The sequence below is a fragment of the Sminthopsis crassicaudata genome, chromosome 2 (genome assembly GCF_048593235.1).
Source record: "Sminthopsis crassicaudata isolate SCR6 chromosome 2, ASM4859323v1, whole genome shotgun sequence".
Classification (NCBI taxonomy): domain Eukaryota; kingdom Metazoa; phylum Chordata; class Mammalia; order Dasyuromorphia; family Dasyuridae; genus Sminthopsis; species Sminthopsis crassicaudata.
This window is the reverse complement of record NC_133618.1, coordinates 438439642-438454233: the sequence shown is the minus strand read 5'-3', so window position 1 is coordinate 438454233 and position 14592 is coordinate 438439642. Positions and strand designations below refer to the sequence as shown.

Sequence of the window (14592 nt, the reverse complement as noted above, 5' to 3'; positions counted from 1 at the left end):
TACTAAAAGCACCACAAGGTCGTGCAAACAGCTCCCAGGAGAATCAAAGCTGGCTTACCTGAGAGTTTAACCGCTGGCCCCTGTCACTCTCTTTGGAGCTGCCCCAAGGCCTCCTTCTCCCTCTCCAGGGGCCCTCATCCTATTCTACTCTGTATTAGAGTTATCTGTGTGCAAGCCCTCTCCCTCTGCGAGATGGTCATCCATGAAGGGACAGCTCATCTCTCATTTCATTGCCTCCCAATGCTTTCTCCATAGCATGTCCCTAATCAATGTTATTTCAATTAAAACTATCTACTGGGGTGTTTCAATAGCTCGTTTAGGATAGTACCCTTCATGGATTGTTTCTGCCCTTCACTTTGCAGGAGCTTACAAAGGCTAGAGCTAGAAGGCTAAATTTCCTCTCGGCCAGGGACTGGAGGTGCTTTCTGCCAGTTGTTGCCTGGGCTTGCCTAGGAGGCAGGATGAACTTGTGAAATGAAGACAGACAGCTAACTGGGTGACTACAGAAAAGTGGCTTGACTCCTCTGAGTAGATTCCTTTACTGCAAAATGAAAACAATGAAAACTTTACCTGTCCTCTAGGGTCATTGAGAGGAACAAATGAGATTATATGGATACAGCCCTCTGTTACAAGCTATAAAAATGCTACTTTGTGTGTGTCAGCTATTTATTATTGGTATTAGAAGAGCTTATATATGTAATGGAATGTTAGAGCTGAAAGGAGCCTAAGAGATCTTGAAAAACCTATTGGTTCCCATTGGTCAAAGTTTCTAGAAATGAGCTGCTCTAGGACCCTAAGGGTTAACTGTCAGCATGAGAAACCAGAATGAAAGAGTAATCACATTTGTTGAGAATCTATGGGAGAGGATTCCTGCTTGGGGCTGGTTTCATCACCCATTTCACCACATGACCTCCCCTTTTCTCTGGCCCTTGCACAGTCCCTCCCCAAGACCAGCCTTCCATTTGTAACCCTTGCTTGAACATCTCTCTCAGATAAGACCTGGCCCGTGGGCCTTTTCAGCACCTAGCCTTAGAATGGAATGGATGCCTCAAGTTTGGGTGACCAAAAGGCAGTGGGCTCTGTTTACAGCTGCTCCCAAAGGACAATGGCATTCAGGACAGAGATTTTCATTAGATGCTGAGTCCAAGTGGACCTCAGGAAAATGGCAAGTTCTGCCTCAAAGGCCTCCTAGGAAGCTGAGGCCAGCAGCAAAGAAGACAAGTGGCACCTGGAGGCTGAGAAGACTCCGGCCTTTGGAAGAGCTCATAGTGGTAAGGTTGGGTTTTCAAAGAAGTCTGGTTTTCCAACCACCTGAGGGAGCTGGGGCCAAATTAATTAATTTAATTAATGGGCCCAAACAGAAGTTGCTGGGGGGTTTGGACTGCTTGCCACATACAGATGTATGGGTAACATGGGCAGCCATGTTTTGTTTTGGGGTTTTTTGGACATACCTGATACATCCGGCTCAGTGGGTTTCTGGAGGCAAGTCCTGCCATGTTTTCTTGCTGGCTGAGGATAAAGAAAAGCAAGAGGGGGGGGGGGGGGGGAGAAAGGCAGAGAAGCAGGAGTCATGGATCCTGGAGTTTAAGAAGAGCATGCCTAAAGGGGCTCAGCAAGGGTGAAACACAATGACAGAACTCTGGGCACCAGAAAACCTGCTCCAGACTCACATCTTCCAGACATGGCACACTTCTGTTTCAAAGGCTGGAGGGGATTTTTATCGTCAATCTAGTGGTAAGTGATCAAATGAACAAAATGGCCACATATGAAAATTAATTGAGATATTTAATAGACAGTGCAAACCATAGTTTCATCTGAATATAAATGTATGCACATGTTCCAATGAGCTATATCAATCAGTTATCACAAACAGCAATGAACACTTCTGTAGAGCTATGTTAAAAAATGTACAGCTGGAATTTAATTCTAATAATCTCACCTGCTTCCAAGAGAACTTTGTCCATTTCAAATCAGTTTCACAAACTTAAAAAGAAAAGGTGATCCGGTATGAAAGGATAGGAGTGTAGTGATAAATACAAAGGCAGTCTGACAGTCAATAGATATAAATACAGCTTACAGAGAACCAAAAATCAAATGCATTATTACAGCTGACCACAAGAAAGAAACTTATGACTTCTGTTTAAATGTCATACAAGACTTACAAAGGCATGTGGGACAGTTCAACTGACTTAAAATGACAAAGACTACATTTGAAGAGCATTTCAATTCTGAACAATAAATTCCAATTGAGGATCCAGCAATGAGTTAGCATAGTCCAAAAGCTGAATGCTGGATTTTGCAAATACATTTTATTTTACAGAAATTCAACATTATAAACAGCAGGCAACTCCCTTCCCCCTCCCCCCAGCTGCTCCCCAGCCAAACCCCTCCCGCTCGGTGCAGACCATGCTATCCAGTATGCAGCGATGCAGGCCCACTGCCTTGGGTTAAGATCCAAGAGATAAAGATGGTTTTCCTCCCCCACACCACACGCATACACCCAACTGCAACAGGTGACCAGAGTCTGTTTTTATACAAGCCCGCAGAGTTGTATCAGTTACATAGATTCAGCCCAGTTCTCCAGCTCTTTCATGTCATCCTCGTCCTCTTCCTTCTTCTTGACTATAAAAGGGGAGAAGGAAGGAGGGAAGAGGGAAGGTGCATATTTAGAAAAGCTGCTTGTTTCAAAAACTCCCTTTTGTCCCCAGCCATGGGCCAGGCTCCAGAGCTGTCCCAGATGCGGTTATGTAAGCTGCCCCTCCCTAGTTCCCAGCTCCATGGGAAGGGCTCTGCCCCACTGCTCTGATAAGCTGGTCTCAAATGCCAGAGAGGCAGTGTGGCCCTTGCTGCTACTCCTCCTCCTCCCTGCCCTTCTCTGACTGCTTTCATTTGGCAGGAATGATCATGTGAGGAAGATATCAATGATGATTCATTTTGGGGTTTTACCTTCATTGGGAGGAAAATATTTCCTTCTTAAACATGTGAAATGAGGGTACTCATGATGGATATTACTGCTATAGTGCCCTTTTTCCAGCTTTATCAAACTGTCACAAATCCTGAAGCCAAGAGCTCTCTAACCCTTTCTGGTAGCTGCTGTTCACAGCAGACACCTATATTCCACTGGAAATAATTTGAGGAACTTGGACACCTAGAAGCAGGATTTGTGAAAGAAGAATGGATCTTCGGAGAGTGGAAGCTCTGCACTCAGTGCCATAATCATGAATACAGTTGTGAAAGGAAATGAAAATAACAATTTCACATTATAGCTGACAAGAACAAAACATTTTTATAACAAAAATATCATTTGAGTCTCATAGCAATTCATAAGGGTAGGCAAAACAAGGGATTATTACCCTTATTTTAAAAACAGGGAAAAAAATGAGATTTAGAGGTGAAATTACATGTTCAAAGTTGCATGGATTGTAATTGGAAGAACCAGGAATCCAGGCGCCAGTCCACTATGCCACAATCTCTTAAATGTCTGCTCAATGAATAAAAACAGATGAACTCATTTGCTTGCTTCCTGTGCAACCCTTTGCCTTCTTTACAAATCCATCCCCCTTGCTAGAAAAAAGATGCTGACCAAGCGACTCTGGCTCTTGCACTAGGCAAATTCTGTCTCTGAGGAAAAGCAAGAAGGGCACTACTGCTAAAAATTCTTTCAAGGGCCCTGCTACTGAGCCATTTTGCTGGTTTCCAATTCTCAAATTCCCTTTGACTGAAGAAGTCTTTGGATACCCTTGGAGTAATTGAATTCCTGTCCCCACTATGTTTCAGTGACAAAATAGCATCAAGCTATTTATTTATCAAGCAGGGGGAAGGAAGCAGGCTGTCATGTCAGAGAGATAAAATCACATTATCAAAGAGAAAAATAAAACATTCTTTTAATTTAAAAAGTTACATAAATGTCAGTTATTATCTCAAATAGTATTTCTTTGAGAACTAATCTACACAAGGTCAAAGGATCATTGTTGTTGTTCAGTTATTTTAGTCACATCCAACTCTTTGAGACCCATTTAGATTTTCTCAGCTTATTTGCTTATTTGAAGCTCAGATGAGACTTTTAACATTGTAAAGGCAAATAATTTTGAAAGACTTAAAAGCTCTGATCAGTGAATGATCAACCATGATTCCAGAGGACTGATAATGACCTATGTTATTCACTTCCTGTTGTTGGAAAGGTGAATGACGCAAGATACAGGATGACATGTGTTTTTGAACATAGATAATATGAGAATTTACTTTGCTTGACTATGTTATGAGGGGTTTTTCTCCTTTAAAATTGGAAGAAAAAAAATAAATGTTTCTTAATTGGGGAAAAAAAAATTTAGAAATCACTGTCTAACCCCTTTCATTTTATATATGGAGAATCTGAGTTCTAGGTAGGGAAAAGAATAATTAGATAGAAACTGATAAGTTTCAGTCCTACAGCACCTTCAGTCCTAGCTTCTGGTGTTTCCGCCTGGGCATCTCTACAGGCATCTCAAATTCCAAATACTCAAAGCAGAATAAATTATACTTGCCTCCAACTCATCTCTCCTCCAAACTTCTTTATTTTTGTGACTAGCATCATTATCTTCCTAGCACCTAGGCTAGCAATCAGAGGCATTCACCTTACTCTTTCTCCAAATCTCCTATATTCAATTAGCTGGCAACAGCATATCTTGTTGAGAAGGTAGAAAATAATCTTTCTTGCATCTTTATCTTTCTTTGTATTCACACAGCTATCATTTGAATTCAGGTCTTCATCACCTTTGACAGGGATTATTATAATGGACTGCTAACTGGGCAATTACATTTTCTCTCTTCTCAAATTGTCTTCTGTTTGCTTGTCTGTTATATTCCACAATAAAAAGTAATCTCTGTAAGGTTTAAGATCTATTCCACTTTTCCTTATAGCTCTCTACTGACCATAAGTATTCTAGGGCATAACATGCACTTAAATGTATGTGTGTATATATGTATTTCAACATTTTTTTTTCAGTTTGAGTTCCAAATTTTCTCCCTTCTCTAGGCCCTCTGTCACCCATTATGAAGGCAATATGAAATCCATTATATATGTGAAGTCATACAAAACATATTTCTAGTCTCTTCTGAGATCATGATGATCAACTATTCTCCAAAGATGGGTAGTACTTCGTTAACCAGGGCTTTGAAATGGTTTCAATTGTCCCAATCTCCTTTTTCCACATGAGTCTCTGGGGGAACCTAATCAGTCTATGAAAATGCCACTACTCCTGCAAAGGGTCATCCTAAACCTAATGTTCCATTGAAATTCTACAATGCTTTTGGCTGAAAATTTCTCTTGCCAGGCACCGTGTCCAAAATGCAATTACAACTAAGGTTACATATGTATACAGAGCTAAATCTGTATAAAATCATGGGAAAAAAAACTACATGTGAAACAAAGACACAGATGCCTGCTTCTCAGAGTGTCAAACTAGATACTAACCTAGTATTCCTGGTTTGGATCACATCAGGAGACCATGTAATCAGACAATGATGTACTCAAGGAGCTATTTAAAAATATATTTTGGAAGTACTTACCTGGCTTTGATGGTAGTGCTATAGAGGGCACATTTGGTAGTGGGACTGTTTCTGGACCATTGATTTCCAGCAAATTTTTGTCTAGTTCTTCCTGTTCTAGTTCCTCTAGTTCTGCCATGAGTTCATCCTGAAAGAAGGAAATCCAAAAGTGAAATGAAAATCCAAACCCAGACTACATCATTTCAGACCTGATGACTCCCTGTTTAAATGCTGCTATCTGGGTTCTGTTGAAAAGAGAGGTAAATGAAAAAGACCAGGGCTAATATTCATTCAAAAACCTATATAGGCATCTTACTGTCTCTAGAATAAGTTGTAAAATCTTCAGCTTGGCATGTAAAGTACTCTACAATCTGACTCCAAGTGAACTTTCCCAGCAGCTTTCAGTCATTTCTTTCTCTACAATTCAGCCAGGATAGAAGACTAAGCGATCTCTCAAACTCATTATGCCTTCTCTCCCTGTGCTTCTCTATAGGCTTTACAGAATGAATGCTCTCTTCTTAAAATACTCAACTTCCCTCAAAGCCTGACTCAGCTGGCACTTCTGCAAGCTTTGCCTTCTCTCCCTTCTCCCATGCCTGCTTGTACTTATTTATCTGGTACACACTGTATGCCCTCCTAAAAGGTAAGCTCTCTGAGGGCAAAGACTACTTCATTTTTGTCTTTGTGTATCACTAGTGCTTAATACAGTGACCTGGCACACACAAAGCACTTAATAAATGTTTGCTGAATTATTATCTAACTGTAATCATCCAGTATGAAAATGTAAGTATTGAGGGAAAAGTCTCACAGACACTCCTTGGGCTAAGTCACAGAAAAGAGACACTATGATGCCCTAGGTTTATGGGGGACAAAATTTGACCATTAGGACTGCTAAATCAGAGATACAATGACATGCTTTAAAATGAAATTTTGCTATACTGAAAAGGTCAAGAGATATGAAGCCTCAGGGACAATTACTCTAATGACAGCTTCTGAGAAGAGCCTTGAACTTTAGATCTACAAGGTGTAAGATAAGATGCATGCTCAGTCCACCTATGTTTGTACTTAGGCAACAGCAAGTTCTGACAATTCTAGAACTAGAAGAAATAGCTGGCTCTCACCTAAATGTTTTGGAAAGGGAAAACTATTTGTTCCCCAAATCTACAAAAAGCAGTCATGTCTGAAACAAGCTGGAAAGTGTATAAAATTATTAAAGATACTAATTAACTAAAGATAAGTTTAACTAAAAAAGGCTTTGAATTTGTTCAGCTTATATGACTGATCTGTGTCAAATCACTTACCTCATCAAACTCTTCTCCAAATCCTACAGGTTTGGAAATAGCTGTGGATATCTCCTCTGCAAGTTCTTGCTGGTCAGCAATGTCCTGCATTAGCTCGTCTACTTTATCAATATCCCTTTAAACAAATGATACATATACCATGTCAGTCAAGGGGCTCTCATAGGGAGCTTTAATTACCAGAAAGTAAGAACCCAAGTTCTCTGGAATGGACCTTATCCCCATCCCACTTCTTCCCCCAAAACTAATTCTCTCCTCTGAATAAACTTTTTGAGAACATTGGTTTTCTTTCATTTTAGAGAGCAAATGTAATTCTGAATTCTGGACAACAGGTAGAACCATCACCTACCTGCTAAAACATACCCAGGAAACCTAGATGGTCCCTAAATCTATTTATGGTTTGAAAAGAAAAAAAATAACACAAAATATTTTATATACCTACATAACACACAAGTGGTAATACCTCACTTATCCAGCAGCCTTTCCTTTTTAGGACACAGGAAAACCCCTTTATGAAGCCTTTATTTAGAGGTGAGGAATATCTGACCTGTAGATCAAATAGGGCCCATGAAATCATTTCCTAAGGCAACCACAGGAAACAATGAGCTGAAAGCTAGGTATGAGAACCTCCCAATGCTCAAGTTCCTTAGGTTGATTCATTTTGCATGGCCCTTGAAAAGATATTATAAATATCCAAATGGCCTCTGGTAGAAAAACAGATCCTCATCCCTGATTTGAGAAGCTATATGACAAAGTTCTACCAAATAAGCATTTACCATAGCAGGGAGAAATAACTCCTGATGGTTCTGCTGTGAGGGAAGACAGAGGAAAACTATGAAGAGTAGACACAAGAACTTAAATTCATCAATCTGGGACCATTTAGTGAAGGACAAATAATTCTAGACATTTCAATATGCCTTAGGGGTATCAGTATGTCATACAGTGGCATGCAAGACAACTATAGATATGCATAAATAGAAAAAAAGGAGAAATTCTGTTTGCCTTGATCTATTGCAAAAGTCAAGAAATCTACAGATGCTGAACATTCTGCTATTAAAAAAAAAATTAAGGGGCAGCTAGGTGGTGTAGTGGATAGAGCACTAGCCTTGAATTCAGGAGGACCTGAGTTCAAATCTGATCTCAGACACAACACTTTCTAGCTGTGTGACCCGGGCAAGTCACTTAATCCCAGCCTCAGGGAAAAAAAAAAAAAAAAAAAAAGTTAAAATAAAAGGCTTGGAGATTAAGTTAAGGGATATGCTTGAGAACTCTGCTCAACAATGCTGGATAAATTATGGAATATGACAGTTTAAGGATATGAGTTTTGGAACTAGGAGAGACTTGAAAGATCAGCTAACCCAACTGTCTTATTTTACAGATAAGGAAATGGAGACCCAGGGAACAGAAAAGACTTCCTGAATCTATCACTGCTCATATGAGTGGCTTACATGTTGTCATGGGCAGCTTTCATAGCTTTTGCAGCATAGCCCATGTTCTTGAGTACTTCAGTATTAGTGTTGGCATTCTCAAGGGCTTCCCTTTGAAATTCGATTGTCGACAATGTACCATCAATCTGAGCCAGCTGTTTCTCGTATCTCTTCTTGCGCTTCAGTGCTTGAAGGGCAGCTGAATAAGGGAAAAAAAATAAAGCTTGAAAAAAAAATTACCTAAAAGGGCTACATTATAGCTTATTCAATAGGACTCTGTGAGGGGAAAAGCTATAGAAAATATGTCCAAACTTAGATTACCTTTTTGTTTCTTTATTCAAGTTATACTAAAATCAGCACTGATGGAAAAAAAGTATTGTTTAATCAGATGAAAATATCGTGATTAAGCCCTCAAAGTGAATTCCCTGTCCACTATCTTCTTCTATGAGACAAAAATCATATCTGACAAATTTACTGACATTTATTTTAAGAGGTATATAGAAACACAGATAAGAGGAAATCATTAGATATAACTTCCTTAGCCTATATTTTTAAAAAGACCTGTGACAAAGCTGAATAAGGAAAAAATGTCAGGTAAAGATCTTACTTAGCTATTGATCAAATTAACAGAACTATTGACTACAACTATGGAAAACAAAGAGGAAAGGAAAAAAGGGCTAGGGGAATATGAGGAGGGAAGAAAAGGAAAAAAGGAGAGAAGCAAGCAGAGAAAAGGGGAAAAGAAGAGGCAGGGGAGAAGGCTACTATGTGATTAGGGCACTGATTCCTTCTGTTATCCTTCAAGGTTAGCAACAGAGGAGAAGCAGAAGGCTTTGCAATCCATATTTTGGACTGCAAACCATGTTTTGATTTTGCATAAGGGAGAGGGAGAAGAGAGAAGCAGTGATAAAAAAATAAATAAATAAATAAATGAATTTAAAAGATGAAGATGATTATGGGCCCAGAAGGTGGCAGAGCTTCAGAAAGGCCTGGAAGGAGATGTGGAACAAAAGCATTTTCTTTGCTTGTTAACTTATTAGGTTATGCCTTGTTAAAAGCTAAAGGCTTAGGGCCTTTTATACATGTTTTTGAAAGTTAATTTTATATCATTTTATAATTTTTAAAAATTTAATATGCATTTATTAAGTGCCTCCCATGAACAAGGAATGGTGTTGGGCTCTGGGTTTTTGGATGATAAGAGACAAAATAGGCCTTGCCCTCAAGAAGTTTACATAGTATTGGGGGAAACATGTATGCATATAAGTAAATATTACATAAATGCAAAGCAAATTTTTTGGATAAAGAAGAGAAAGAACTAATGACTAGGGAAGGGGAGGGGAAAGAAGAATAATCCAGCAAGGTCTTGGATAGGAAGTGACACTCTAAAGGAAGTCAGTCCAAGAAGCAGAGGTGAGGAGGAACTCATTCTAGTTATAGGGACTGGCTATGCAAAAACACAGAAGCAGGAAATGGGATTTCAGATATAGAAAACAGAAAGCAGTCAGTTTGATTGAAAATATGTATAGATATCATGAGAGGAGGAGAAAGACAGAATGAACCCTAAACTCTAAGGTAAAAGAATTTGAGTGCCAAAAAGGAATTTGCATTTGTTTATTCTGGAAATACAATAAGAAGCCCAGAAACTTTTTTAAAAATTAATTTTATAATTATAACATTTTTTGACAGTACATATGTGTAGGTAATTTTTTACAACATTATCTCTTGTACTCCCTTCTGCTCCGAATTTTCCCCTCCTTCTCTCCATCCCCTCCCCTACATGGCAGGCATTCCCATACATATTAAATATGTTATAGTATATCCTAGGTACAATATATACGTGCAGAACCAAATTTTGTTGTTGTTGTTGTTGAAAAGGAAGAATTGGATTCGGAAGGTAAAAATAACCTGGGGAGAAAAACAAAAAATGTTTACACTCATTTCCCAGTGTTCCTTATCTGGGTGTAGCTGATTCTGTCCATCATTGATCAATTGGAATTGGATTAGCTCTTCTCTATGTTGAAGATACCCACTTCCATCAGAATATATCCTCATACAGTATCATTGTTGAAGTGTATAATGATCTCCTGGTTCTGCTCATTTCACTCAGCATCAGTTCATGTAAGTCTCTCCAAGCCTCTCTGTATTCCTCCTGCTGGTCATTTCTTACAGAACAATAACCATAACATTCATATACCATAGTTTACCCAACCACCAGAAACTTTTTTTAAATAGGACAGTGATAAGGTCAGACTTATCTTCAGATAAACTGGAAAGACTAGTTAAAAAGCTTTGAAAGTATTCCAGATGAGAGGTGATAAGGGCCTGAATGAGGGTACTGATTATAAGTGTGGAAAGGAGGGAATGGATGCTATGGAGGTGGAATCAACATGACTTCTCAATCTATTATAGACTATGAAGAGAGTGAGTTAAAAAACTCTAAAGTTGGGTAAATAGGCAAATAAATAAGGCATTTTCTATAAAAGTATTAAATCAGCAAGGAATCAGCTAATATAGAATAGAAATTCACAAAAATAAATTCCTTTTCTAAAGAATAATTCCTAGTACTACCACTTTAACAAAAAATCTAACATCAATATAACATAGTACAGTAGGAGGAATGCTTCCCTTCAAGGTTAGATGGAATTGGGAAACATGCAACCTAAAACTCCATATATATCATCATGCCCTTGACAATTCTAGTAGGATACCTCTGCACTAGGCAGAGAAATAATGAGGGGACAATGGGGCTAACTCAGCTGTTCCTGCACCTCTCAGTCCTGAGTCCTGGTTCCTTCCTCAGCAGCACAACCTTCCCCATTCTTTCCCCATGGCCTGAGGCAAAGAGCCCAAGGATCTCCAGCTGTGCTGGATGTGCAGTATGGAATAGCTGAAACCAGATGCAAACAAACCCAGCTCTTGAGTCACTCAAGTCAATTTCTAGTGACAGCTTTGGCAGGAGGCAAAACAATCTAATCACCTGCATTGTTGGTGCTAGTTAACAGAAAAATCAACTCCAAGTCCTCCTGACATCAACATTTACCATGTTGATACCTCTGTTATCAACATAGAAAAAAAAGCCATAAAAGGAATGTTGTAACTACATATAACAACTTTGTGCTGTATCAGTGAACTATTTTGTGAATTACATTTATTTATATGTCACAGCTATTTCACAAATGATATTTATAATCCACTTCTGAAGCACCTTCCACATAGTATATCACTTGAACCTCATAAAAAACCTATGAGATATTAATATTTTTATTTTGCAGATAAAGAAATTGAGGCTTCACAAGAAGTCAAATGACTTGCCCAGGGTCAAACAGCCAGTGTTTGAACTTGATCTCAATTCTTAGTCAAGCACCCAGAATCCCTTACCCTGAGCTAGCTCAATACACAGCATGAACTGAAGTAAATGTTTATGGTGTTACATTTTATTATTTTATTTCTTCCAAATCTACAAGTTCTGGGAAGATGGCAGAAATTGTGATTTGTACTGTTTTTATAGTACAGGCCCTAGACTGCATCAGCCACTGGCTGGCCTGCTGGTCTTAAGTCTCTCCCCTGCTTCAGCACATCCTCTACCAGTGATCTTCCTAAAGGCTCCATCTGATCACATCACACAGCCTCCCCAGTAAAGTCCACTGGCTTCCTATCACCTCCAGGATCAAACATAAAAGGCTCTGTTGGGAGCTCAAAGCCCTTCATACTCTGCTAGGCTGGCCATCCCACAGTCTCCTTACACCTGATTCCCTGCCATCTGATCTTCCATCCAATGACTGGGGCCTCCTGGCTGTTTCACAAACAGGACACTCCCACTCTCACCTTCACCTACTGACATCCCTGGCTTCCTTTGAGTCTCAGCTAATATCCCACCAACAGAAGTCTTTCCCACACCTCAAGTTTAGTGCCTTCCCTCTTTTGATTATTTCCTATTTATCCTGACCACAGTTTGCTTGTACACAGTTGTTTGGATGTTGTCTCCTCCATTAAATTGTGAGCTCTTTAAGGGCAGGATTGTCTTTTCCCTTTCTTTGTATTCCCAACACTTAGCACAGCACCTGCACATTTGTTGCTCTTGACTCTCTGTAATCACTGGACCAGACTATCCATAGGATTTTCTAGACAAAGATACTGTAGTGCTCTGCCAGTGCCTTGTCCTTCACAAAGTAAGAGATTTGTGCAGGCTCACACAGTGAGTAGTTAGGAAGTCCAAATTTAAACGTGGGTCTTCCTGCTCTAGGCTCTATTCCCTCTAAAAGCCACCTATCTGCCTCTACCTGACATGTAATAGATGCTTATAGGCTGACTACTATATCCCCACATCTTTAGCACAATTTTACAAATTCTAGGGGGCTCAGAAAACATTTTGTTACCAAAGCAAGAGAAAATAAACAAATGAAGAGATTTTCAGTCTTCTATTAACTACTCTGGGCTATGAAGAAAAAAAATTTTTTTACAGAAGCCAACAATCTTCTAGAAGGTGATATGGCAAAGATAGACTCAAGTGATTTTTAAAAGTGCTATATAGAAGGGAATGAATGGAAGAGTAGAGGGCAGGAGAAAGTAATCAAACTGAATTTGTCTGAACATCAGCAGTAGAGAGAGGAAGGAAAAGAAAGCACTGAAACTACTTTCCCAATAATATTGTGAATTAAAGCAAGAAGGCAAAGTCTACACACACATAAAAAGAAGTTCCACACAAGTCCAGTAATATGAATCCTGGAATAAGTGACCAATTGAAGATACTGAATAAACCTTAGCGACTGATTCTCCAGGATGCCCAGGAGATATATCCAGCTCTTTCTTCTTCACAACTGCCTCCCAAATAGACAAGGAAGAAGAAACTGATAGGCCCAAGATTGAGAACTAACAGAGTCAGGAAGTTCCAACCTAAGAAGTTGGTTAGGGAGAAACCAGACACAGGATTAGCTTATAAGCAGAAGGCAATAGGAAATTAGGATAAAACCACAGGCAAGAAAAAGCAGTCTAGCTTCCTCTCAAGGCAGTGTGCACAAGATCTAGTCACATGGTAAAGCTAGGCAAAAATGAATGGGAATATGTGGCTAGTAGTTAGCCTAGGATTTTGTGTTGGCCATATTGGCTAGATTAAGAATAGCTCAAGTTTAGATACCTATAATTTGTCTAGCCAATGTCTGGTTTTTTTTTTTTTTTTTTGGTTTGTTTATTTTTTTGCTTCTTTTTCTTTTGCTAATAAGCAAAATTCTCTTTGAAAAACCCAACCTTTGTCTAAACTCCATTAAATGGGGGTGGGAAGGGAACAAGCATCTATTAAGCATATGTTGTGCTAAACACTTTACAAATATTAAATATTATTTCATTTCATCCTCATAACATCCCTGGGAAGTAGGTGCTATTACTGTCCCCATTTTACAGTTGAGGAAACTAAGGTAGATGTTAAGCACCTTGTCCAGGATGACACAGCCAGGAAGTGTTTGAGGATGAAATTAAACTCAGTTTTCCTGCTAGATCCTGTATTCTATCAAGTGGACCACCTAACTGCCTAACTAGAAGTGGAAAACAGGATAGGAAATTCTTACCCAGGCAAGGCCAACTAACAGGAACAGGATTAGAAAACATGCCATCAATGAACTGGGATTAAGGTTACAAAGGCTCCCTTTCGTGTTATTTTTCAGAAATCTGCATTTTAATCTAGAAAATTTCCCTTTTAATGATATTTAGGTATCTAAATTCAAGTTGCACCATTATAGGGAAAGCTCAAAGTCTCCCACAGAAAATAACATTTTCAAGATACACAATTTTTCAATATGGGCTGACAGGATTTTAAAATTTCATCTAAAATTCACAAACGCCTTGCCCCAACTCCATTACCACACCATCAGCCTTGGGATGCAGGCACAGTTGAGACTAAGGGGGAACAGGCAGCATAAACTCACCTCTTTTCTCCCAGATCAGCCAATAAAAGTTGCTCTGGTCTGCCAATCACCAGGCATTTTATAGTGTCAGGATAAGAACTGCAAGACATTCATAGGTTTCTACCTTGTTTGTGTGGGCAAAAAACAACCACCACCAAAAAATCCCTCCAATTCTCCAGAGCTAACAAAGAAAAATGTTAACTTCCCACAAGGATTGAAGAATCTTTCATGGAACCAAGACAGTTATTTTTAAGCACTGCTCCACAATAATGTGCCAGGACTAACAGAATAGAATAGAGACTTCCAAGAAATTACTGCTGTGGCTGAGAATAGGTTTTTTTTTTACACAAATTCAATTCTCCATGTGATATGGAAAATTCTTTTCCCTAAACCTATTTCAATTAATTTTCCACACTCTTAGTAAGCCAAATTTAAGCTCATGAA

The 14592-nt window shown here is 39.1% G+C and overlaps 1 protein-coding gene across 1 annotated transcript in view; it reads right to left on the bottom strand.

Moving 5' to 3' along the window:
- Positions 1-1766: 1766 nt before the first annotated feature.
- CHMP4B (charged multivesicular body protein 4B) overlaps positions 1767-14592 on the bottom strand; it is a 62431-nt gene continuing 49605 nt past the window's right edge. Inside the window, exons 2-5 of the mRNA XM_074292428.1 lie at positions 8273-8450; positions 6828-6942; positions 5548-5674; positions 1767-2622 (exon numbers count right to left, since the gene is read on the bottom strand). Coding sequence (XP_074148529.1) covers positions 2558-2622; positions 5548-5674; positions 6828-6942; positions 8273-8450 — 485 coding nt within the window. The 3' untranslated portion in view covers positions 1767-2557. The remainder of the gene's footprint in view (positions 2623-5547; positions 5675-6827; positions 6943-8272; positions 8451-14592) is intronic.